General features: G+C 39.7%; 1 protein-coding gene across 8 annotated transcripts in view; it reads right to left on the bottom strand.

Annotated features, from left to right (window-relative positions):
• Positions 1–27,400, bottom strand: part of sorcs2 (sortilin-related VPS10 domain containing receptor 2) — a 484,520-nt gene that overhangs the window by 16,312 nt on the left and 440,808 nt on the right. For all 8 annotated transcript variants that reach the window (XM_062066129.1, XM_062066128.1, XM_062066130.1 and 5 more), the window contains 9 exons: positions 24,526–24,633; positions 12,505–12,625; positions 10,031–10,164; positions 9,833–9,952; positions 9,406–9,577; positions 8,952–9,138; positions 7,409–7,542; positions 7,203–7,326; positions 7,003–7,115 (listed from right to left, as the gene is read on the bottom strand). In XM_062066129.1, coding sequence (XP_061922113.1) covers positions 7,003–7,115; positions 7,203–7,326; positions 7,409–7,542; positions 8,952–9,138; positions 9,406–9,577; positions 9,833–9,952; positions 10,031–10,164; positions 12,505–12,625; positions 24,526–24,633 — 1,213 coding nt within the window. The remainder of the gene's footprint in view (positions 1–7,002; positions 7,116–7,202; positions 7,327–7,408; positions 7,543–8,951; positions 9,139–9,405; positions 9,578–9,832; positions 9,953–10,030; positions 10,165–12,504; positions 12,626–24,525; positions 24,634–27,400) is intronic.

Raw genomic sequence — 27,400 nt, 5'->3', positions numbered from 1 at the left:
ATGTGCTTAAAATGCGTCTATTTTGATGTCCGTATCAGGAAGACAATACATCAATGGTCACCCACTTTTTCGAGCCTAAGATCCCTGGTTTCAGCCAAAAACCAAAGCAAGATCTACCTCTGCGCGTCAACTATGTACATTTTTGGCGTCTATTGTGTGTGTATATATATATATATATATATATATATATATATATATATATATATATATATATATATATATATATATATATATATATATATATATATATATATATATATATATATATATATATATATATATATATATATATATATATATCAGTGACGTGCAGTCAGGGGAGGCAGGTGAGGTGGGGCCTCACGTGCCATCATGGAAAGAAAAAAAATGTAAAAAGAAAAAAAAATTATTAAATTGTTATATGTATCCAGTGATTATACTATAAAGTTATTTTCCATTTAACTTCACCAGTTTTAGATTATTTTTATTCAAAATTGCTGAATTTCACATTTGCCGTTTAAATACTGAGAAGAGACTTGCTGTGATCTGCAGCCAGTTGAGGCACGTCACTCAGTTGAGCCTCACCATGGATTGCGGACTCGGCCAACTGCTGGCCTGCTGTGCAGTGAGACCGTATTGCTATATGAATTATATTATACATTTCCATAGTTTAGTTAGCTGAGGTATATAATGTACAGTGTATTTTGTCAACAACTGTATGTGTGTAACATATTTCTTGTGCTGAGCAATCATAAAACTGCTGCGAAGACGCACTGGCTGAGGCTCACAGTAATCCTGCCTCCTTGTGGATAATGCACCCCCGCCGTAGAATGCACCCCCTGACGGGAGTGTTATTTCAACTAAAGCCCACACTTAAACTTTCCACGTGCAAGATTGAATCTATTTAAAAAAGTTATTTAATAAGAAGCCATCCATCCATCCATCCATCTTCTTCCGCTTATCCGAGGTCGGGTCGCGGGGGCAGCAGCCTAAGCAGGGAAGCCCAGACTTTCCTCTCCCCAGCCACTTCGTCCAGGGGATCCCGAGGCGTTCCCAGGCCAGCCGGGAGACATAGTCTTCCCAACGTGTCCTGGGTCTTCCCCGTGGCCTCCTACCGGTTGGACGTGCCCTAAACACCTCCCGAGGGAGGCGTTCGGGTGGCATCCTGACCAGATGCCCAAACCACCTCATCTGGCTCCTCTCGATGTGGAGGAGCAGTGGCTTTACTTTGAGCTCCCCCCGGATGGCAGAGCTTCTCACCCTATCTCTAAGGGAGAGCCCCGCCACCCGGCGGAGGAAACTCATTTCGGCCGCCTGTACCCATGATCTTGTCCTTTCGGTCACAACCCAAAGCTCATGACCATAAGAAGCCAAAAAGATCAAAAACAATAATGTTCGTGTTGGAGGAGTTGTGAATGACTGCTGGGCCACAACATTAGGTACACCTGCAGACTGCAGCACGGATTTCATATTTTAGTCATTCACAACTTCTCCAACACGAACATTATTGTTTTTGCACTTTTTGGCTTCTTATTAAATAACTTTTTTAAATAGATTCAATCTTGCACGTGGAAAGTTTAAGTGTGGGCTTTAGTTAATATAACACTCCCGTCAGGGGGTGCATTCTACGGCGGGGGTACATTATCCAGCACAACAGCGGCGCATGGACTTCATTTATAAGTAAAGGTAAGACCATAATAACGTTTTTTTTTATTAAATGTGCTTTTTTTTGTGCTACAGTTTGTATGTGTAAAGTTAAAGTTAAGTTAAAGTACCAATGATTGTCACACACACACTAGGTGTAATGAAATTTGTCCTCTGCATTTGACCCATCCCCTTGTTCACCCCCTGGGAGGTGAGGGGAGCAGTGGGCAGCAGCGGCGCCGCGCCCGGGAATAATTTTTGGTGATTTAACCCCCAATTCCAACCCTTGATGCTGAGTGCCAAGCAGGGAAGAATGCTGGTATGAGCTTTTAAACACAACCCGTTAACTGCTGCCAATCAAATGGTGAATAAGATACTCTTTAGGGTTCATATGTTTGTAAATCTGACTGTGATGAAGTCAGTGCCTCACCAGCCATGAACCTCACCGCACATCACTGATATATATATATATATGTATATATATATAGCCTCCGACTTGTTTTATCATATATTACTGCCTTAGCACATTTCAATGTTTACTTTTATACATAAATCAACAAAAAAAATCCATATTTTGAAGCAATATTCACAGACTCTTGAATTTGGTTTGTTAGCTTCTTGTTGCAGGTGAGCGATGATGATGATGACGGTGGGGCTCCGTGACTGACAAACGCTCACCTTTACGGAACTTTACAGTTTGTGAAAGACGTGGCACCGCATTGCTGGAGAGAGGAAGCCTGTAGATTGCTGCTCAGAAAGTGTGGGTGCCTTCCAATGATGCGCCCCCAAAATGCAAGTCCTCGCATGCAGGAGGATGCTAGAAAATGTCCGATGTGTTGCAACAGTTAGCCTTAATGCATTGTTGCAGCGTGACTATTTATGTGCATGTCATGCAACGCGCGTTTGCGAGACGAGAGAGTGAAGTGTCCGGCCGTGCTCGCGGGATGTGGCCGCGGTGTTGAGAGCGGACGATGTGAGGCTGAAGAGAGAGAGGCGAGGCCTGCGGGCGTGTTCAGGGGTTAAAATGCGTGCCTGTTATTCACTCATACTCTCCGAGTGGGGGTGTGACTGATGTCATATACCTTTTTTTTTTTCCTAATATTTTTGGGATCGACTGGTCGGGTCCCAAAGATCGATTGGTTGATTGCGATGACTGGTTGGCGACACCTGCAATAAAGGCCAAGCCAAAAGTTTGGACACACCTTCTCATTCAATGTGTTTTCTTTATTTTCATGACTATTTACATTGTAGATTGTATCTGAAGGCATCAAAACTATGAATGAACACATGTGGAGTTATGTACTTCACAGAAAAAGGTGAAATAACTGAAAACATGTTTTATATTCTAGTTTCTTCAAAATAGTCACCCTTTGCTCTGATTACCTTTTCACACACTTTTGGCATTCTCTCGACGAGCTTCAAGTGGTAGTCACCTGAAATGGTTTTCACTTCACAGGTGTGCTTGAAACTCATCGAGAGAATGCCAAGAGTGTTCAAAGCAGTAATCAGAGCAAAGGGTGGCTATTTTGAAGAAACTAGAATATAAAACATGTTTTCAGTTATTTCATCTTTTTTTGTTTAGTACATAACTCCACATGTGTTCATTCATAGTTTTGATGCCTTCAAATACAATCTACAATGTAAATAGTCATGAAAATAAAGAAAACGCATTGAATGAGAAGGTGTGTTTAAACTTTTGGCCTGTACTATATACTGGGGGAAGGCACGGCGCCGTTGGGAGAGTAGCCGTGCCAGCAACCTGAGGGTTCCTGGTTCGATCCCCACCTTCTTCCAACCTCGTCACGTCCGTGGTGTCCTTGAGCAAGACACTTCACCTTTGCTCCTGATGGGTCCTGGTTAGCGCCTTGCATGGCAGCTCCCGACCATCAGTGTGTGAATGTGTGTGTGAATGGGTGAATGTGGAAATAGTGTCAAAGCGTTTTGAGTACCTTGAAGGTAGAAAAGCGCTATACAAGTACAAACCCCGTTTCCATATGAGTTGGGAAATTGTGTTAGATGTAAATATAATTGGAATACATTGATTTGCAATTCATTTTCAACCCATATTCAGTTGAATATGCTACATAGACAACATATTTGATGTTCAAACTGATAAACTTTTTTTTTTGTTGCAAATAATCATTAACTTTAGAATTTGATGCCAGCAACACATGACAAAGAAGTTGGGAAAGGTGGCAATAAATACTGATAAAGTTGAGGAATGCTCATCAAACACTTATTTGGAACATCCCACAGGTTAACAGGCAAATTGGGAACAGGTGGGTGCCATGATTGGGTATAAAAGTAGATTCCATGAAATGCTCAGTCATTCACAAACAAGGATGGGGCGAGGGTCACCACTTTGTCAACAAATGCGGATTGTTATAGGTGCAAAGTTGAAAAGCCAGCATCTGTGATGGTATGGGGGTGTATTAGTGCCCACGAAATCAGTAACTTACACATCTGTGAAGGCGTCATTAATGCTGAAAGGTACATAAAGGTTTTGGAGCAACATATGTTGCCATCCAAGCAACGTTACCATGGACGCCCCTGCTTATTTCAGCAAGACAATGCCAAGCCACATGTTACATCAACGTGGCTTCATAATAAAAGAGTGCGGGTACTAGACTGGCCTGCCTGTAGTCCAGACCTGTCTCCCATTGAAAATGTGTGGCACATTATGAAGCCTAAAATACCACAACAGAGACCCCCGGACTGTTGAACAACTTAAGCTGTACATCAAGCAAGAATGGGAAAGAATTCCACCTGAGAAGCTTCAAAAATGTGTCTCCTCAGTTCCCAAATGTTTACTGAGTGTTGTTAAAAGGAAAGGCCATGTAACACAGTGGTGAACATGCCCTTTCCCAACTACTTTGGCACGTGTTGCAGCCATGAAATTGTAAGTTAATTATTATTTGAAAAAAAAAAAAGAAAAGTTTATGAGTTTGAACATCAAATATCTTGTCTTTGTAGCACATTCAATTGAATATGGGTTGAACAAGATTTGCAAATCATTGTATTCCGTTTATATTTACATCTAACACAATTTCCCAACTCATATGGAAACAGGGTTTGTATAACCCATTTACCATTTACTGTATATACATATATACCGGTAAACAAAAGTTACAATGCTCAGATTTGTTAACTCATAATTAATTGATTGTTTGCAGATAGATAAACAGTATGCTAAACAGTTCTTATGTTTAACCATCCCAACACAGAATGACCATAAGCACTCTTTCACTGACAGTTAAAAAAAAAAAGACCTGCAGTGCGCAGGTGACCTTTTAGATTTTGTATCTCCTACTACTGGAGCGCTTGCATTCAGAGGGTGGCGCTACACTTCCGTGTTTGGATATCACGGTTGCTGTTAATAACACAACATGTGTTATTGTTACGATCATGCCTTGATGTTCGGCAATGTCACCTGTGATAATTCTACCTGAATAAATGCTTCTGATATTTTGTGCATTACATGTTGTAGAAGTTCATCATATTCATATCGCTGCATGACAAAGTCTTAACCTTCTCTATTTATTGTAATAAAATGTAATATTGCTATAGACGATCAGCCTGCAAAACATTCTGTATTGAGGACTATCAACTAGAACATGTTAGAGCAGACCTGGGCCACAGAATGTACGTCCCTGTCCGGCCCGCGTGAGGCCAATCATAAATTACAAAATACATTTAAAAAAGTATGTATCTCGAGTGTGCAATACAACGGTGCTGCTTTTGTTTTGAAAAGCGTTATTTGTATTACTTCCGTGTGGACGTATGCTCGTGCGTGATTGTGAGTGAATGTGAACAGCTGCAATCACAAACTACAAAATACATTTAAAAAAACATCTATGTCGTGCGCGCAATACAATTGTGCTGCTTTTATTTTGTAAAGTGTTATTTATGTGCGTATGTCGGTGTGTAACCTGTGAGTGAAGGTGCACAGCGACAAGTGATGCCCGGTTATCCCCGAGACGCTAAAAAGAGAAAAGTTGATGACGAATGGCGTGTTTTCAACAAGACATGGACTGCCAAGTATTTCTTTACAGCAATTAAAGGTAAAGCCGTGTGCTTAATTTGTGGTACACAGGTGGCTGTGTTTAAAGAATATAGTGTAACAACCTGCTGAAGTGGATATTGTGTTCTTGAGTTGCGGAAATGAGGAGTGAGGATAGACGTGCGTGTGGAAGGAACGAGATAAGTTGAGCTGTGTTAGTATAGGTTGCTCAATAAAAGTTTAAAAAGAGCGTCAGACTTGGTGTGCACTTCTTCTGGACGCTACAATTGGTGTCAGAAGTAAAACTTTGCGCATACTGCGCTGTTTGTGTGAGCATACTGCGCTGCTTGTGTGAGCATACTGCGCTGCTTGTGTGCTCAGCCTGCTACGTCATCGGGAGGTACGTGCCACGATGTTTCCTGGCGACTTTGTCAAGATTGACAAGAGGGGGAGGTCATTGAGTGGGGACTTAAGGTGCCGGTAGCGACTGCAGATGTCTGTGTGAATCCCGGACGTCAGGAGCTCGCCGCAAAGAGAGAGAGAGAGAGTGGAAGAAGAGAGGCAGCGTCGACAGGTGCAGCGTGCGCTGCTTGGCATGGGGGAATTCCGCCCTCAATGAGACTCCCAGGTTTGATGGCAATGGCGAACTGGGAGGCATTTCATCCCACTTTTGACACCAATTGTAGCGTCCAGAAGAAGTGCACACCAAGTCTGACACTCTTTTTAAACTTTTATTGAGCAACCTATACTAACACAGCTCAACTTATCTCGTTCTTTCCACACGCACGTCTATCCTCACTCCTCATTTCCGCAACAGCAACGCTTCCTCCTTCTTTGCCAATCACCTTACAGGCGTGCTACGTTCACAACAAAGAGGATGCAGGATAAAGTGACAGAAATTGAAATGTTTGCATTGTATTATACATCAGGAAGTGTTGTGTAAGAAAGTGTTAAAAATAAAACCATCAAAAGCCATCTGCTTTTGTATAAATATAAGTTAGGTTAAATGAAAATATTATTATTATTATTACTTATCTTACGGTACATCAAAAATAATTTGAGCAAAATTTAATTGAAATATTGTCGGTGTGGCCCTCCAGCAGTGCTCGGGTTGCTCATGCGGCTCCCGGTAAAAATGAATTGCCCACCCCTGTGTTAGAGGGTACAATACACATTATTTCAGCCTGCCAGAAAATACGCCACCAATAATCTTTAATTTACTATAACAATAACTTTGACAACCCTGATCTCTAAGTTTACGTTTAAAAAAGGTTATACATTGATATACTGTCATAAAAATGCTTGTTAAATTAAATGTGAGGGGGTTGCTTGATTTTGTGAAGTATCATCGATAGCTTTGGTGACAGTGGTTCATTAACCTTTGCCAGTATCTTGGTGATGACCTGACCCACGTCCTCTCGCCACTCTGCAATGTTTGGGTTGATGCGGTCCAGGTGTCTGCTGAAGCTCAGAGGAATGACATGGAAGTTATCTGCATATAGGAAATTGGACGGAGATGAGCCACAAGATCATTGAACGGGAAAAGTCTAAATTCTAATCTGTGGTGAAGATCATTTACCATAGACACGGACCGTTCTGGTGTCCTGTACCATGGATCTCCCATTGGAGGCTTGGACGGTGACGGAAATCTCGCCTGCTTCTGGGAAACTCGTCAGCATGCTGTTCTGCAAAGTCAGCGTCGGCTACGTGACACCATCACGTTAGTAACAACAAAATCGGAACGTGCCCTCGGTCGATTCTTATCTATCTTTCAAAGAAGCTTACCTGCAGGCAGTCCCCAACCCACCAGTAGAAGACAGTCAGGTTGGCTTCGGCGGGGAGGACAATGGCCGTCAGGTTGACTTGGTGGTTTCTCCCAGCAATGGGGATCACTTCCAGGTGCACTTCTTGTAGAGGTGCTGCATGAGGGACAGTTATATCTAAAAAAACTAATATTTATAAAATACATTCATACTAACAGATAATTAATGCTCAGTTTGATTCTCAAGCTGTGGTACGCGGGCTCCCATCTAGTGCGGGGGTCAGCAACCCGCGGCTCTTTAGTGCCACCCTAGTGGCTCTCTGGAGCATTTTTAAAAAATGATTGAAAATGGAAAAAGATGGGCCTAAAATATTTTTTTTGTTTTAGTATGTTTTTTGTTTGAGGTCAAACATGACACAAACCTTCCCAATTGTTAGAAAAACACTGTTTAATATGTTTGTGTGTTGATAATATGTTAATATGTTTGTGTGCATGCTTCACTGATTCACTGAGGATGAGAGTATTTGGTGAACATCGTTTTGTCCTACTAATTTCGGCGGTTCTTGAACTCACCATAGTGTGGACTGTGAAGCAACAGTTTGTTTATATGTAAAATCTTCCACTCTTTCTTTGTCTCATTTTGTCCACCAAAAGTTTCATGCTGTGCGTGAATGCACAAAGGTGCGCTTTGTTGATGTTATTGACTTGTTGGATTGCTAACACGGCTATTTAGGATAGCTGTATGTACATATTGCAACATTATGCCTCATTTGTAAGTATATTTGAGCTCATTTAATTTCCTTTATTTTTATCCTCTTTGTATATAATTTAGTTTTGCATGTCTCATGACATATTATCTAAATGTAATATTGGCTGCATTTCAGTTGTTTGTGTGCCATGTTGTTCCAGACCACATCTATACCTTTGGCCATTAAAAGGCAGTAATTTCCAGGAGTTATCTCATCTTCTAAGTAGCCTATGATTTACAAATGGTTTCTAATGTTGTAAGAATGTGTAGAATAAATATTACATTTCAACATTTCTGTCAACGAAGATTTGCTTCAGCCTGCGACACATAGTCATTTTGATAGTAGGCTATTACAGCTAATATAGACACCTACATCATGTGTTGCCTTCATTATAAGACTTATATACAGCTTTTAATTTTTTGCGGCTCCAGACAGATTTGTTTTTGTATTTTTGGTCCAATATGGCTCTTTCAACGTTTTGGGTTGCCGACCCCTGATCTCGTGGTACGCCCAAGGAATCACCTGATTAAATATTCAAACACAGTATCTGTTCAAACTGTGTGTAACGTTACAGTGGCCAATATATTAAATATACGTGTTAAATAAAACACGTGCCTTGTTTTTAATGAATACTTAGGCCTACTCTGTTACTGTATTTTATTGTTGGTCATTATTGGAAAGTGTTTTATGAGGTGGTCCTTGGTGAAAAAAAGTTTGAGAACCCCTTGTATAAAGGAATTGCAGCAGATGTATGTGATGCGTTTTGCAGCCACAAGAGGCCGCCACAGCATAACGTTTCTCTTAACTGTGCTCTGACCTGTGACCTGGATGTATATGGAGGCCTTGTCACGCCCTGCCATGTTCTCCGCCTGCACGGAAACTTTGTAAATGCCCGGACTCCCATAGCGGTGCTGGATGGGTTCATCCGTCACCGTCAGGTTCCTGTAGATGGCCCGGAAGCCATCGCCGAGGTCCACCTGGTACTTGGTGCTGCTCGTGTCCCCCTGGGGGAAGAAAAGGAAAAAGAGGGGGGGGGCACCTATTAGGCTGTCTCTCATTCACGCACTCCCATATTCCACTTAGCATTTTTGAGTGCAGAAATGAACTTCCATAGTTAATGTATGCAGTCGAAATGCTAGGAGTACGTATGAAAGTGCCCAAATTCATAAACAGCCTTAGATATACAGATGAATAACTTGATGAAAAAAAGATATGAAATGTAAATATAAATACAATTTATTATTATTATTAAAAGTAGATGCTTCACCTACCTCCTCCTGGTGGACAATGAATGTAATGTCATCACCGGGGGCAACGGCTGGCATCTGCCCTTTTATGCCCACTTGCAGCCCTCTAGGGGGCAGCAGAGGGCAGTTGCTTTGTTTGTCACTTTGCTCCTTCTTCAGACCACCTTCACACACATTTGACACTACCTTGCGGTACCTGGGGCAAAAAGAGAACAAAAACAGCTCTAAAAGTAGGCTAAACACATAAAGGAAGCCAAAAGGCGATACATACGTGGCTGTGTTTCAATTCCGTTCACCAGTTTTGGGCCGATTTGCATGCAACATCCAGATACAGACAAGCACTTTGTATTGTGCCGCACATCTCAGTGTGAAGGCACTTAAGCACTCAGAATGCTGGGTGTCGAGAGCACAAATTGAAACACAGCTCACGCGTTTTGGATTTTGAACGGACCCCGTGCTAGACTCGTAGGTTCTTCCCACGTGGCAGTCATCCGGCGGCAGGTTTGGATTGTGCCAAAAATCAGCAAAGCAGCGTTCGCTCTCGGCGTGGGATCTCTCGAAACCGTAGTCGCTGCACACAACGCATGCAAACAACGCTAGTGTGAAACATACGAATGACATCGACACACGGGTCCATAGCTTGTCCCACCAGCTGAAGTCCTGGTCGGTGCACTGGCAGGATGCGGTGCCGAGAGTGGATGTGTAGCTCTTCCCTTTGACACAAAATGCTGTCTCTTTCCTCCTCCGGTATGTCCTCGTCTGGCCCATGATGCACTTTTGTCCCTAAGGGGGAAAAAGCACAACGAGGCTGTCATTTCTTGAGTCTATGGCTGAGTCTGAATATGCACACTTAGAACCTAGAGTGTAAAAGTTAATTCAATGAAAACTCTAGAGGCCTGAACCTACTAAGATTTAGGGCTGTCTTCATATAGCCGAAGATTTGACGATTCGATTCAGAGGAGTCTGATCCAACCATCAACCTCAGTCGATTCATCTGATATTAAACCACCTCTCCCCTCCATAGGATTTAATACCTGCTGTGGCCCCCGCTTATACAGCAGAGTTCATTGGGAGGATTCATTTATTGAATTAATAATAATAATAATAATAATACCTGAAATTTATATAGCGCTTTTCTAAGTACCCAAAGTCGCTTTACATGTTAAAAACCCATCATTCATTGACACCTGGTGGTGGTAAGCTACTTTCATAGCCACAGCTGCCCTGGGGTAGACTGACGGAATTAATCATCTTTAAATATTAGAACAATATTCTTGTGTGCAGACAAATAGAGAGAATGTAATATGAAAGTATTATTGTAGCAAAATTATGTCTAAACGTTTATCTCAATCTGAGTGTGTGTATTAGATCCATGTACGTGACTTAGAAAACCCAAAACCAGTGAAGTTGTCACGTTGTGTAAATCAAATAAAAACAAAATACAATTATTTGCAAATCCTTTCCAACCTGTATTCAATTGAATAGACTGCAAGGACAAGATACTTAAAATTCGAACTGGTAAACTATGTTATTATTTTTTTGCAAATATTAGCTCATTTGGAATTTGATGCCTGCAACATGTTTCAAAAAAGCTGGTACAAGTGGCAAAAAAGACTGAGAAAGTTGAGAATGCTCATCAAACACTTATTTGAAAAATCCCACAGGTGTACAGGCTGATTGGTATAAAAGCAGCTTCCATGAAATGCTCAGTCATTCACAAACAACGATGGGGCGAGGATCACCACTTTGTGAACAAATGCGTGAGCAAATTGTCGAACAGTTTAGAACAACATTTCTCAACGATTTATTGCAAGGAATTTAGGGATTTTACCATCTACGGTCCGTAATATCATTAAAAGGTTCAGAGAATCTGGAGAAATCACTGCACGTAAGCGGCAAGGCCGAAAACCAACATTGAATGCCCTTCAGCTTTGATACCTCAGGCGGTACTGCATCAAAAAGCGACATCAGTTCGTAAAGGATATCACCACAGGGGGTCAGAAAACCACTGTCACTAACTACAGTTCGTCGCTACATCTGTAAGTGCAAGTTAAAACTCTACTATGCAAAGTGAAAGCCATTTATCAACAACACCCAGAAACGCCGCCGGCTTCGCTGGGCCCGAGCTCATCTAAGATGGACTGATGCAAAGTGGAAAAGTGTTCTGTGGTCTGACGAGTCCACATTTCAAATTGTTTTGAAATTCTGCACGTGTTACAAAAGCGAGGCTTCGTAGTAAAAGAGTGTGGGTACTAGTCCAGACCTGTCTCCCATTGAAAATGTGTGGGCAATATGAAGCGCGAAATACCACAACGGAGACCCCGGACTGTTGAACATCTTAAGCTGTACATCAAGCAAGAATGGGAAATAATTCCACCTGAAAAGCTTCAAAAATAGGTCTCCTCAGTTCCCAAACATTGTTAAAAGGAAAGGCCATGTAACACAGTGGTAAAAATGATTATCTGCAAAAAAAAATTAAGTTTCTCAATTCGAACATTAAATATCTTGTCTTTGCAGTCTATTCAATTGAATATTAGTTAAAAGGGATTTGCAAATCATTGTATTCTGTTTTTATTTACGATTTACACAATGTGCCAACTTCACTGGTTTTGGGTTTTGTATTATTGTAGCAAAATTATTTGCAAACGTGTATCTCAATCTGTGCGCGTGTAATCCAATTTGCGTGCGTGTGTACTAATTTGTGTGTCTGTATATCAATCTGAGTGTGTGTATTCCGATCCGCGTACGTGTGTTTTAGGTTGTCTTTCTGTCCCTAATCAAAAAGAACCCTCGGTTGGTAGAGCTGCCGTGCCAGCAACCTGAAGGTTCCTTGTTCGATCCCCGACTTGCGCCATCCTAGTCACGTTCGTTGTGTCCTTGAGCAAGACAACCATTTTGTAGTACACAGCTTTTCGAAGCATTAAAGGTCCAAATACCACGCTTGTGCAATAACGTGTGCAAACTATAAAGCTGTGTAAACTATTAGCTGCTGTGTTATGGGTGATCCACTATGACTGCATGTGTAAATTGATAACAAGTGCAAAAGTGATGCAGGCGGTGCGGAGATCAGGCCCTAAGTGTAAGTATGAAAAAAAGCGTCATTCATTAGTGTGTGTGTGTTACCTGAAGGTCTGTGAGCTCCCAGGACTCGTAGTCCGACTCGGCACACTGACGAGGGAAGGACTGGCGGAAGTCCACTTTGACTAGCTCCCAGTCGGACCTATAGCTGATGTGGCCGAACACACTGTGCAGAAAAATGCAGGCATTTGCATCAAATACCTAATAATCTTTGCATCTGCATAATAAATAAATATAATACAGTTTTGGGTAATAAACCAGTCATCTTCTTAGCGGGACCTTTATAAAGTTTAGATTTAGTATGATTTTGCATTTGGGGCAGATTCAGCGGATAGCACTGCTCATTTTATGAAACATACAGAAATGAGAAATAAATGTGTTTAAGGCGAAGGGTCTCAAATTTGTTATACATTTCTAGTGTTGTCCCGATACCAATATTTTGGTACCTGTACCGGTACAAAAATGTATGTCGATATTTTTGGTACTTTTCGATACTTTTCTAAATAAAGGGGACCACAAAAAATGGCATTATTGGCTTTATTTTAACCAAAAATCTTAGGGTATTTTAAACACATCTTTCTTATTGCAAGTTTGTCCTTAAATAAAATAGTGAACATACAAGACAACTTGTCTTTTAGTAGTAAGTAAGCAAACAAAGGCTCCTAATTTAGCTGCTGACATATGCACTAACATATTGTGTCATTTTCCATTCTATTATTTTGTCAAAATTATTAAGGACAAGCGGTAGAAAATTAATTATTAATCTACTTGTTCATTTACTGTTATTATCTGCTTACTTTCTCTTTTAACATGTTCTATCTACACTTCTGTTAAAATGTAAAAATCACTTATTCTTCTGCTGTTTGATACTTTACATTAGTTTTGGATGATACCACAGATTTAGGTATCAATCCGATACCAAGTAGTTACAAGATCATACATTGGTCATATTCAAAGTTTTCATGTGTCCAGGGACATATTTCCTGAGTTTATATACATAATATAAATTTATTTAAAAAGAAAAAAGATTTTGTGATGCTAAAAAATATCGATGTAATCATAGTAGTATCGACTAGATACTACTATGCAGAGGTGGGACAAAGTCATTGCTTTGCAAGTCACAAGTAAGTCTCAAGTCTTTGCCCTCAAGTCTCGAGTCAAGTCCCGAGTCAAGACAGGCAAGTCTCGAGTCAAGTCCAAAGTCAAGACTGGAAAGTCTCAAGTCAAGTCACAAGTCCTGCATTTTGAGTTTCGAGTCCTTTCAAGTCCTTTTAACCACAGATTAATATTTTTACACAGATTGTGTATGCTTTTAAAACGCTGTATTTATTTATTAAAACAAGTGCATTGGAAATAGCAAGAAAAAAAATAGTACTGACATTGCAATTCATAATAGCACTATTAACCAGTCATTTTAATAGTTTAAACAATTTTAAACATTTAACTCATTCCTTTACAGAATAAACACATTTGCAAAAACAAGTGCAGCTGTACTTATTTGTACAAAAGTGTTAACATTGTATTTCTATGGCATATTGCATTGTAACTAGTTCCACAGCAGTTTCTATTCTGTTCTTACCTTATCTCATTGATCTAATCTCATACTGTATGTGTGTTTATGTGTGCGTACACATGAAAAACATAACAAATACATGAACATAACAATGAACAGAGTTGTACTTTTTAGATGTCAGGGCCCTATGCAATATGTACACATATTCTTAATATAGTATACATTTAACTGACCTTTATTTGACTGTTTGTCTTTTTGTAGGTGGCTAAAATACGCAGTGCTGCTGACCGCCGTCTAACATTATGTTACTGTGTGTGATACATTGACTAACGTAACGTTAAGTATAGGTACCTCATGCAACCCTGCTTAAAAAAAATCACTTGATAAAAAGTATGAATAAGGTAGCAAACTGCAGTGGACGCAACATATTGCCGTGTTTGCAATGACGTTATAACCATAGATATCTTATAAGTAGACGCAGTATTGGTTGCTGTGACGCGAGCAATTTGCATCTTGAAGTGGTGATGAGGAGCCGGCGAGCAGCCTAAACTGACAGTTGACAGGTAGAAAACAAAGATGGTGTTCAGCGTTTTCCTGCCCAAATGAGCGGACTGTTGAAAATAGGAATCGGGGGATTACTTTTCACAAGTAAGATTTAACATTAATGTACTATTGGTACTATTGGTTGTATTTTATGAAAATAACATTACCACAGAGTTGAGAAGGAGCAAAGATCTTCAATATTTGTATGTGAAAATCACAAATAAATCTTCTGGGGGAGGATGACGCCCCTACAGGGGTTTGGTTTACAAACTTTCAGCCCCACCTAAAACAAAATTCACCAGCCGCCACTGATTATGGTGCATTCTCATTTTAGGCAAAATATAAGACAATACTTTCTTAACAGTATAATTGTAACCAGGAATAAGTCTTCAAGTAACAATATTCAAATACTAACATTGTTGGGTAAGACAGCATTTGGTTTTATTCTGAATCCAGTGAAACAGATTGGTGGTTTTAGCTGATATAAAGACTGTCAGGTGTTTATATATGTTCAAGTATTTGGCAGACGCTTTTATCCAAAGCGAAATACATACAAAATACATATATAACAATCACTGTAAACATGATCATTTAAGGGAAGAATGTAATACAAAATATCAATACAAAGTGACAAGACAGAATAAACTCTCTGCTGCTGCAGCAACAGAGATACGGTCTATAAGATATATAGATATTTAATGTATTCATACATTGTTTATGTAGGATATACGCATGTATATATAACGTAATCATATTGTTTCTTCAACTTAAAAATAGCTGACCGTTTTTTTCCCCCTTCTCTGGGCTTATATTCCCAGTTTTGATCTCAGACGTCTGGTCACTTATAGCATATAAGAATATTATATTACTGTTAAGCAAACTATGAATAATAAAACATGTGTCCTTTATCATAGCTACACGTATGACAAAAAAGCGCGTGAAAATGAGTGGTATTCAGTGAGGTAAAATGAATTAAATGCACTGACAGTTCATTGCTCCTGCCAAATGAATTGCAGTGAGTGGAGCGGATCACCACTCCAAGATGGCGGCCCCGCGTCTCGTCTGCGCCAGTAGGCAGTAGCCCTCGATGCTGCGTCTACTTATAAGATGTCTATGGTTATAACGTTAGCAGTGAGTTTACAGCCTCACTGATTTAACTACACAGCAAATAAAAGTAATGTTACTTAGCCAATAAACGTTATCTTACATCCAAAACTTACCCTTCTTTGTGCAACTTCAAATGTCGAACGAAGTTGGAAGTTGCGTCTCCGTCTGTAATATTCGAACTGCGTAATTTGCATACGGCAATTCGTTTTTTGTTGACCTAGTCGTAGTTTTTATACCCGAACGAAACCAACTTTGGTATAAATCTTTCTCACTGGCGCGTTGTTTGACAACTCTTGTTCATTGGTTGTCCTGCAATTTGATTGGCTGAATGCTGTGTGATGAAAACAATGTAGATCTAATTTGATTGGCTGTTGTACTGAGAGCACACACGCTGACACGCAGCACACACGCTGATAGACAGACATGTACAAAATGAAAGCTACGGAGCGCTCCCAAATAACTTTTTAAGCTTTAGGTTTTGGGGAAAGTAGCAAGTCATGTCAAGTCAAAAGGCTCAAGTCCAAGTGAAGTCACAAGTCATTGATGTTAAAGTCTAAGACGAGTTGCAAGTCTCTTTACATTTTGTCAAGTCGAGTCTAAAGTCATCAAATTCATGACTCAAGTCTGACTCGAGTCCAAGTCATGTGACTCGAGTCCACATCTCTGCTACTATGTATGCTCCTGTACTTACTTTTTGAGACAGTATAATACCGAATATGATTCATTAGTATCGGGGAACTATACCAATACCGGATATACCGTACAACCCTATACACTTCCTTAGTGGTCCCCTTGTGAGTCAGGCAAAAGTGCTTAAGTGTTGAACGAAGGCCTGCTCAGAGTCATTACTAGTGAGACAGACTTTGCTCTGACGCCTTTCTTTTTGGTTGCATGAAAACAATGGAACATGGAGTTCTCCGGAAAATTGTGAATGTCGTTGAAATCAATGAAAAATACAACACTTTGAAATTGAAAAGATCGTAACCCTTCAGGCCGCGCTTGTAACTTCAACGTGTGTAGTCATGGTGATGCAGTGCATGTTTGCACGCTACAACAGCTTCTTCTTTACTTGAAAAACTCACAATCTTACCAAGTATATATTTCTAACTTCTAGTCAAAATATCTAAACAAACTTTATACAAGTCACAATCCCCTGAATAGTGAGACATAATAACTTTTTTTTGGGCAATAGATCTTCTGAGGAAAAAAATACGACTTTAGAGCATCACAAGTTTGTTATAAGACACTAAACTTCACAATACCAGTAAGTATAGCTAATAATACATTTTAATTGTTGATTTCCTGTTTCAAGAAATCTTACAGAGACAATTTTGACTTGTTCCAATGGCAGATTTTTTTTACTCATTACAAGATATTTTTGCTTGCAATGAGCAAAAAAATTGTGAAGTTTTGTGTCTTACAACAAACTTGTGTTGCTGAAAAGTAGTATTTTCTTCTCTCAGATCTATTGCCTAAAAACAAGTTCTTATGTCTCACTGAAAAATTACTATTCAGTAGACTGTGACTTTGTTTAGATATTTTGACTATAAATTAGAAATATATACAGTACTTGGTGAGATTGTGAGTTTTTGCAATGTTACTTGCTGGATTTGAAAAACAAACCATATCAAGCTTTGTTTAGTTATGTTTATGATGTTATTTGTGATGTTATCAGTTCTGTTTAGTTGACATTGTGAAGCCGTGGAACATCAGCAGGGCTTAGACCAGGCCTGGGCAATTATTTTGACTCGGGGGCCAAATTTAGAGAAAAAATGTGTCTGAGGGCCTTTATCTGATTTTTAGGAACACTAATACAAAACCTCACAATAATGTCTGATTTAATGCTAAAAACGTTATGACAGACCGCCTTAAAAAATGGAATGGAATTTTCAATTTTTTTACTGAATGAGACACCCAGAATGTACATGAAAATAAAGAATGTGAGATTTACAGTATTAACTATTAAGGATAAAACCCTGAATATTGACAATATATGAATGTCACACCCCTTTTCGATCAACATATTTTACAATCAAGTGAAACGCAACAAAAATGCAACAAACACAGCAAAATATGAATGCGAAGGGTAAAAAAAAAATCCCCACCTACAATCTGATACATCACTAAACTTTAGAACTTTGTTGTAAAAATCTCCTTTGGCGTCTGTCCCTGACATCCGCATTTCAGGATGGCCGCTCTGGGAAGAGTCTGTGGAAACGCTCCCCACCCACACTGCTTGGTGCCTTGTCACTTAGATTACCATAGTAACTAGTATATTATGCAAAAGTGCAGATTCCGACCATTGAAATACATTGTATAGTTCAAGACTTACGGTAATTTGAAAACATCACTGCACATCATAATGCCAGCTACATTTTCCATCTTAAAGATAAAAAAAATATATTTGGGAATTCCTGGCGGGCCAGATTGAAAAGCTTAACGGGCCGCATGTGGCCCCCGGGCCTTAATTTGCCCAGGTCTGGCTTAGACAGTTTGCATGTTTTGTGTTTGTACTTGTGCGGGGAGCGTGACAGTTCAATAATGACAACTATCAAAAAAAATCAATGGAATCAATTGATAGACGCTACATCATACATGTATTTTCTATAAAATAGTCCCATCGTTCATGGTCCAGATGAAATCGCTGCATTGAACATTAGTACCAGAATGTCCAAACATGGCCAATACATGCCAGTATACCCCTTTCACTGTGGACGCACTCAAAAGACAATGATGTGCATTTTAATTTTTTGTAGTCTTCATCTTAATGGACATTTCGAGGTGTCTCAATTGAAGCGAGTAGAGTAGATTAGATAGTTTTATGCAAGTTTCTTCTATCATTTTATTAAGTGTGATGCACACTGCACACTAACCTGTTCACCTGGACTTAAGCGAGAAAAAAAATAAGTATTTAAGTTGATAAGAGAATACAAGGAAGGCCAGATTTGACTGGAAACGCCCACATTTAAGGGTTGCTCCACAAAAAGTGCTCATCAAGGATGAAGGTGCGCAGTGACAGACTTAAGTAAAAAAAAAACATCCAAACACCTCCATCAAGGTATATACAGTATGTAATGTAGTAACAGGCATATTCATAATAACATGTAATATTTATGTATTTTGATCATTTTGAGCATATGGCGGCAAAACGCATCACAGCGTCAGCTTTGTCCTTCGACAACATCATTGATTACTGCTCACTGCAGACTTCGTGAAAGCCAGAAAAAATAACAAATAAACATCACTTACTGTACAATGTCAGCTACCATTAGGATAGATGGATGCAATATGTTAGGATGTTGATATATAACAGTTTAAATGAAGAATGACTCATAATCCTCACGAAGAAAGGGCGGGTGGAAACAAGCATCTTTTCGTGTCTTTCTCGCCATTGCCGGGTCTAAATTGTATGACAAAGTTGACCAATTTGTTGGATTGTGTCCTCATCCTTCTAGAATGAAGGTAAGAGACATTATTTATGGTCTGGAACAGACCTGGGCAAAATACAGCCCACAGGCCACATGCGGCCCATTAAGATTTTCAATCCGCTGGACATTCTACATAATTTTGTCCGACCTTTAACATTAAACTGTGTAGTGATGTTTTTAAATGACCGTAAGTCTTGAACTGTAGAAAGTATTTCAATGCTTGAAATCTGCGCTTTTGAGTGTTATACGAGTTATTATGGTAATCTACGTCACAGCAGCTCAGACGAGGAACAAAGCAGAGTGGGCGGGGTTTGTTTTCGGAGCAGCCAGCCCGAAACGCCTGTGTCAGAAACAGATGCGGAAGCACATTTTTACAACAAATTTCTGCCTAAAAGTGATAATATATCATACTGTTGGTGTTTATTACACGTTGCATTCATATTTTGCTGTTTTTTCTACTTTTTTGTTGTGTTTTGCTTGATTATAAAAGATGTCTATCGAGGAGCTGGTCTGAGAAGTAAAAGAGGAGTAACGTTCAGATGTTAATATTCAATGTTTTATTGTTCATAGTTAATATTGTAAATCCCACTTTCTTTATTTTAATGTAAATTTTGGGAGTCCTATTTAGTAAAAAACTATACAATTCCATTCCACTTTTTTGAGGTGGTCTGTCATAACATTTTTAGAACTCCATCAGACATTGTGACTTTTGGTATTAATGTTCCTGGAAAAAAAGGGACCTAAACACACATACTGTACAGAAGATTTTTACAGCTAAATATGTATATATAATGTATACACACATACACCTTGGCCCCCCAGACAATTTTTTTTTCTCTCAATGTGGCCCCCGAGTCAAAATATTTGCCCAGCTCTGGTATACAATAAACTTTCACGAGCTCCAAGACGAGAAAGCAGCTCACCAGCTTATGACGTCAATACAGCAGCAACAAGCTTGTTAGCTGTCTGAGACAATGTACCGCTAAAAACAGTTTGTGTGCGTTAGCGCAAAAAAACAAAACAATATTACTAATACATATAAGTAAATATAAATAGTATTGTATTGTGAGTATTGTTGGCACTTTTTAGATAGTTATTTAGAGGGCTTAATGGGAAGAATAGAGGACCTCCCATTAACTCCATTGTAAGTGGGCTTTTTATTTATGAGTTACAATGCATTAAAAAAAATACATCTGTCATATTGTCTCTCATAATGATTGTAAACAATAGGCAAAATCCTCAAAAAAGTGCAGTTCCCCTTTAGAGAATACATTATATTACATAAATAATAATAACATTTCCAAATGATGTGCTAGTCTGACTGCCAACAACAGCATCGCGTACCAGAAAAGACGGACAGTCTTTTTTTTGTTCTTGCACATGTATTCTTTGTGACTTTGGTAGCCCGGAACTGAAGCCGAAATCAAAATTGCCCTCCACACATGTCCTATCTGTTCACAGACAGATAGGTCGCCTGAGTGTGTGTTTGTGTGTGCGGCTCAGCGCAGTGGAACGGGGAGGGAGTGTTGGGAAAAGTCAGTCTTTGTGAGTCCCTTCCAGGAGGATTAGAGCTCAGGGGCCTTATCCGACCTTATCTTGAGGTCGAGTGAGAGGAGATCGCACTATGGCTCGCTTACTTGATCGGACAGATTGGAAGGAAAGTGTGTGTATTAAGGAGTTTCCGCACGGGTGTCCACATTTTTTCCACTGAGGACCGCACAGAGAGAAATTTAAGGATGTCCCATGAGGGGTTTGGTCGTGGCTCTTTGATACATTTTGTAGATTAAAGATGTAAAAAAACTATCCTATGTAGGTCAATATAGTGTACCCTAAGCTGTAAAACTTAGCTGTGTGTTAGGTGTCATTAATAACAAAGTCGTTTTTTTAGAATATGCTAAGGGAATTAAAAAACAAGCTCTAAAATGGCCCAAGGGTTGGACTTGATCTTGTAACATTAAAAAGGTCGTATTACGATCTTTTTTCCTACATTTATTAAAACACTTCCTTCCATGTGGTCTACAAAACATGTAATGGTGGTTCTTTGGTCAACATTTTGCATAAATTATGTTTTACAAACCATCTTCAAGCCACTCTCTGACTGTCTCTTCAGAATGCAGTTTTGTGGGCGCTCTTATTTACGTGCCCTCCTAAAGGCCAAACCCCCTTCCACTGCGTCTCCACCTCATAAGCCATGTTGTAGTTTTTAGCATTGGAGTTTTAGCTATCAATCTGTCAAGCCTTTCCGTGTCGGGGTCGGATGAGGTTTCCCGTGTTGAGTCAAATTCAGTCACAGGCTCCATTCCTGGTGGCCTATAAATTAGAACTATACGCTACTTTGTACTAGAAATGGCAACAGCGGAGGATGCACGTGCATGTACGAGTCTGTCTGCCCCACAACAAGAGGATATAAAAAAAAAGGAACTTATTGACTACAACTTTGGACTTTCACTGAATAAAACTGGCGAATTCGCACAAAACTCTTCCGGTAAACTTCTACTATATAGGGCGATATCTTCTGACTTAACTAGGCAAAACACTCAAAACTCAATCTCCAAACGGCTTGTTTGGAGCAAATTTGGAAGAATGCAAGGTTGTTTTATAAATATCTCCACTAGGTTTGGTTTCACATTTTCAGAATTATGGGGATCCCAAATACACAAAACAGGTACCAACAGGTAAAAAAAAGTTGGTTTTAAGCAAAGACCCCTTTAAAACATTAGAATGGATTTTGATTGGTACAGTTAGGAAACCTCTATACTAGGGTTGTACTAGTATAGTATCACGGTACTAATGAACCAAAAACGGTACTATACTGTGTTTGAAAAGTACCGGTTCTCCGTTTTTTATTTTATCATGCATGACATTGCTGGTTTTACGAGCAGAGGAGCATGTTCGGCAGTGCACAATCACGGAGTACTTACAAAACCCAAAACCAGTAAAGTTGGCTCGTTGTGTAAATCGTAAATAAAAACAAAATACAATGATTTGCAAATCATTTTCAAATCTATATTCAATTGAATAGACTGCAAAGACAAGATACCTAATGTTCGAACTGGAAAAAGTTGTTTTTTTTGTGCTAATATTTGCTCATTTGGAATTTGATGCCTGCAACAAGCTGGCACAAGTGGCAAAAAAGACTGAGAAAGTTGAGGAATACTCATCAAACACTTATTTGGAACATCCCGCAGGTGAACAGGCTAACTGGGAACAGGTGGGTGCCATGATTGGGTATAAAATCAGCTTCCATGAAATGCTCAGTCATTCACAAACAAGGATGGGGCAAGGGTCACCACTTTGTGAACAAATGCATGAGCAAATTGTCAAACAGTTAAAGAACAACATTTCTCAACGAGCTATTGCAAGGAATTTAGGGATTTCACCATCTACGGTCCGTAATATCATCAAAAGGTTCAGAGAATCTGGAGAAATCACTGCACGTAAGCAGCAGGGCTGAAAACCAACATTGAATGCCCATGACCTTCGATCCCTCAGGCGGTACTGCATAAAAAACAACAACATCCGTGTGTAAAGGATATCACCACATGGGCTCAGGAACAGTTCAGAAAACCACTGTCAGTAACTACAGTTGGTCACTACATCTGTAAGTGCAAGTTTAAACTCTACTATGCAAAGCGAAAGCCATTTATCAACAACACCCAGAAATGCCGCCGGCTTGACTGGACCTAGCTCATCTAAAATGGACTGATGCAAAGTGGAACAGCCCCTGTTACACAACGTGCCAACTTCACTGGTTTTGGGTTTTGTATAAGCAGACAGTGTGTAGACAGAAAAGGGAGAACGGACGCATTTTGGTTTAAAAACTAATGATAAAGGGGAAGCTATAACACTGAAACTCAGCTCTACAAGAGGTTTTTTAAAACATGGCTAGCTAGCTAACTACTAACGTCCATCCGCAGTCGGCAGTGTTTTAGCTACTTCTAAATCACTAATCCTCGTCTCCATGGCGACAAATAAAGTATGTTTCTTACAAGTATCATCCCTGTAGGACGAGGAATAGCTAAACATGCTTCACTACACACCGTAGGAGGGTACGTTAGCTCACCGGCATCACCGCTAATGACGCCGTTCCTTAATGTAAACAAATGCCATGGGTGGATCTACACCTGACATCCACTGTAATGATATCAAATACAAGAGCGTATCTAGTCGATACTACTATGATTACATCGATTTTTTTTTTTTCGTCACAAAATCTTTTTTGCCTTTAAAAAAAATTCATAGTATGTTTATAAACTAAGGAAATATGTCCCTGGACAGATGAGAACTTTGAATATGACAATTGTATGATCCTGTAACTACTTGGTATTGGACTGATACCTAAATTTGTGCGATCATCCAAAACTAATGTAAAGTATCAAACAACAGAAGAATACGTGATTATAACATTTTAACAGAAGTGTAGACAGAACATGTTGAAACGGAAAATAACTACATATTAACATTAAATGAACAAGTGGATTAATAATCAATTTTTACGGCTTGTCCTTCATAATTTTGACAAAATAATAGAATGAGAAATGATACAATATGTTACTGCATATGTCAGCAGACAAATTAGGAGCCTGTGTTTGCTTACTTACTACTAAAAGACATGTTGTCTTGTATGTTCACTATTTTATTTAAGGACAAAATTGTTCTTCGATTGCAATAAGAAACATATGTTTAATGTACTGTAAGATTTTTTGTTAAAATAAAGCCAATAATGACATTTTTGTGGTCCCCTCTATTTAGAAATGTATCGAAAAGTATCAAAATAAATTTTGGTACCGGTAGCAAAATATTGGTATCGGAACAACCCTAGTCTATACACGAGTTACATAATGTTATTTTACGTGTAATATATCTGTCACATTTGATGCACATATGGTCCTTGTACTGTTCTATTAGGTGGACACTTTTCATTGCTCACAATTGAACCCAATTCATGGTGATATGTTTGCAAAATGCTTCCGTTTTGAACTGCAGGCCAGCAGTCTTCTGCTTTCAAGGCCACTGGCAGGGATGGAAACAGAGAGAAGAAGCATCAAAGGAAAATATCACATAGGAGCCAAAAGGTCAAAGTGCACGCATCAGCTGAGCCCTCCTGAGCTTCAACCAGACAAAGACTTTGCTGGGAAAAAAAAAAAAAAAGAGAGAATGGCGAGAAATTGGATGCCACGCTCCAGCAGGTCGAACGGGAATTGTCGGGATGAGAGAGAGTGGTCTGTCTGACCCTTAACAACCAATCAGCAGGGGCCAGAGTGGACAAGCTGAAGGGGTGCACTTCATTTTACGCTCTGGATAATAATTAGTCGTCGGTCTGATCCATTATGCATGGTAGAGAATAGAGACACTTCTCAAAGACCAGGAAGACTCCATAGGTCTAATTCAATATGTATCTTTTAGTGTGGATGTGTGCAAGTGTACCCGATGAAGTCATATAGTGACGTTTCCTGCTGGTTTTTTGGGACTCACGTCATCACCAGGGTCTCGTCTCCCGGCTCGCTCAGCAGTCCATCGACAAAGACCGAGGTGCTGGTGAAGTTGTGGACCGTCCACGTATGTCCCTCGTTGATGCTGAACCTGCACAAGACACACATTGGAGATGAAAACATGTGTGCGACCTTCTCGGTTGCAGAAGCTCATTTGTGGCAATTAAATAGTAGAAAGGGGCAAATAAAACAGACAAATTAACTACCGTATTTTCCAGACTATAAGGCACACTTAAAAACCTTTTTTTCCCCTCAAAACTCGACAGTGCGCCTCCTTATAGCTAATGTACGGATTAATTCTGGTTTTCCTTACCGACCTCCAAGAAATTTTTTTTGGTACATGTTGTAATGATAAGTGTGACCAGTAATGGCAGTCAAACATAATAGATACATGTAGACTGCACTATGATGGCAATATGACTCAAGTAAACAACACCAACATTTTATATGTTCCATTGAAAATATAGAACATTACACACGGCGCAAATGTTTTAGTATGACTTTGGTAAGCTATGAAGCCGCAATGCTTGATGTGCTTCAACATACGAGTATTATTATGGTGTGTGTAAGACATATCTGGCGTTTTGTTTCCCAATATTATGCAGAAGCAACTTTTCTTAACTTCTGGTACCTGCTGATCTGTATTTGGGATCTGCATAAATCCTGAAAAATTGCGCGCCTCCGACTTTGTAGTCCGTGCAAACACCAAAGTCGATGAGCTTCTTCTTGTCCTCTATCTTCTTGTTATGGGACATTCATCCTCGGGTGTTGCCATTTCTAATATAAAGTAGTGTAAAGTTCTTACTTATATCTGTCAGTAAACTCGCCATGAAAGCATTAAAACATACCAGTAGTGAGTTTACATTATTCACCCAAGGAACTTTACACATACACAGTGGCCTTGTGGTTAGAGTGTCCGCCCTGAGATCGGTAGGTTGTGAGTTCGAACCCCGGCTGAGTAAAGACTATAGACCAAAGACTATAAAAATGGGACTCATTACTTCCCTGCTTGGCACTCAGCATCAAGGGTTGGAATTGGGGGTTAAATCACCAAAAATGATTCCCGGGCGCGGCTACCACTGCTGCCCACTGCTCCCCTCACCTGTTGTTCCCAGAGGGTGAACAAGGGGATGGGTCAAATGCAGAGGTCAAATTTCACCGCACATAGTGTGTGTGTGACAATCATTGGTACTTTAACATTAACTTTAGTTATTAGAGTTCCGGTCGGACGGTTTTTTATGGGACACATTTCCGGTGTGGTTGTTTTCGGATGAGGAGATGCTGTTCTGTTATTGATTTAAGTAAAGTCTGAATGTCATTAAAACAGTTAGTTCCATCTTTTGACACTTCTTCCACTCCCGTCCTTGCACGCTACACCACTACAACAAAGATGACGGGGAGAAGACGCTGCCGAAGGTGAGCCACGTAAATAAGACCGCCCACAAAACGAAGCATCCTGAAGCGACTGTCAGAAAGCGGCTTGAAGATGATCTGCAAAACATAATCTATGCAACATTTTGACCAAAGAACCACCATTACATGTTATGTAGACCACAAGGAAGTGTTTTACATTTAGAAAAAAAATAACAATAATATGACTCCTTTAATGCGCCCTATAATCGCCTAATATATGAAAAAAGATCAGAAAATAGACCATTCATCGGCAGTGCGCCTTACAATCGTCCTATAGTCCGGAAAATACGGTAGATACTTTGGTGCAAACTAGCAACAAACCACTTGCTCTCATTCATGTTTGCAAACTAGGACCCTTGCTGCGAGTTCTGCATATAGATACATAAATACAGTATGGCGCTGTGTTTCAATTACAAGGCAGCAGTAGCCGTAATTAGGAAAGGGGACAAACGCAACGCTTGAACTGCAGCATGGTGGCATGTCAAAAAGTCCTGTTCTGATAACGTGTCTTATCTATAATTTCTCATTTCTACTCCTTTCTCATTATTACTGTACTATTTTCATAATGAAAATGGAAAGGAAGACATAGATGCCTAATCATCATATTGTGCCTAATTATTACAACACAGCAGCAAAAGAACCAATGTTGTACAGCGTTAAGGAACACCGGCACGGTGTAACATAAATACTGTCACACCGGCAGCAGAGTAGCAACATTTTAAATGCGAACGCAGAGGTCGATAAAGCTGCTGGATGCTGACCCTTGCAGCGTCTGCCAGTTTGGGGCGAAAACCAAACCAAAATCAACTAATGTGAGCAATGTTTTTAATTAGAGATCCCTTTTGTTGACCATGCACTCGCTTATTGAACCGTTTTTCCGGACCATATTGCGCACCGGATTATAAAGCGAACTGCCTATGAGCGGGTCTATTTTCATACAAAAGGCGCACCGGATTATAAGGCGCATTAAAGGGGTCGTATTATGATTTTTTTCTAAATTTAAAACACTTCCTTGTGGTCTACATAACATGCAATGGTGGTTCTTTGGTCAAAATGTTGCATTGATTTTATTTTACACACCATCTTTAAGTCGCTTCAGGATGCGCCGTTTTGTGGGCGGTCTTATTTACGTGGCTCACCTTCGACAGCGTCTTCTCTCCTTCATCTTTGCTTTACCGGTAAGTAAGTAAGTACATTTTATTCATAAAGCGCTTTTTACAGATAAAATCACAAAGCGCTGTACAAAACATAGGTGAAGTAAAACAACAATTAAATTAAAACAACAGGGGCAACATCATAAAAGGGATACAAGTGGATTAAAAATTATAATTAAAAGGTGTACTAACTAAAAGCTTTACTAAAAAGAGAAGTTTTCAAATGTTTCTTAAAAATGTCAACACAGTCAAGCTCACGGAGGGACTGGTGCAAGTTGTTCCAGAGTCTGG

The sequence above is a fragment of the Entelurus aequoreus genome, linkage group LG12 (assembly GCF_033978785.1).
Source record: "Entelurus aequoreus isolate RoL-2023_Sb linkage group LG12, RoL_Eaeq_v1.1, whole genome shotgun sequence".
Lineage (NCBI taxonomy): Eukaryota > Metazoa > Chordata > Actinopteri > Syngnathiformes > Syngnathidae > Entelurus > Entelurus aequoreus.
This window is presented reverse-complemented; position numbering and strand designations above follow the sequence as displayed.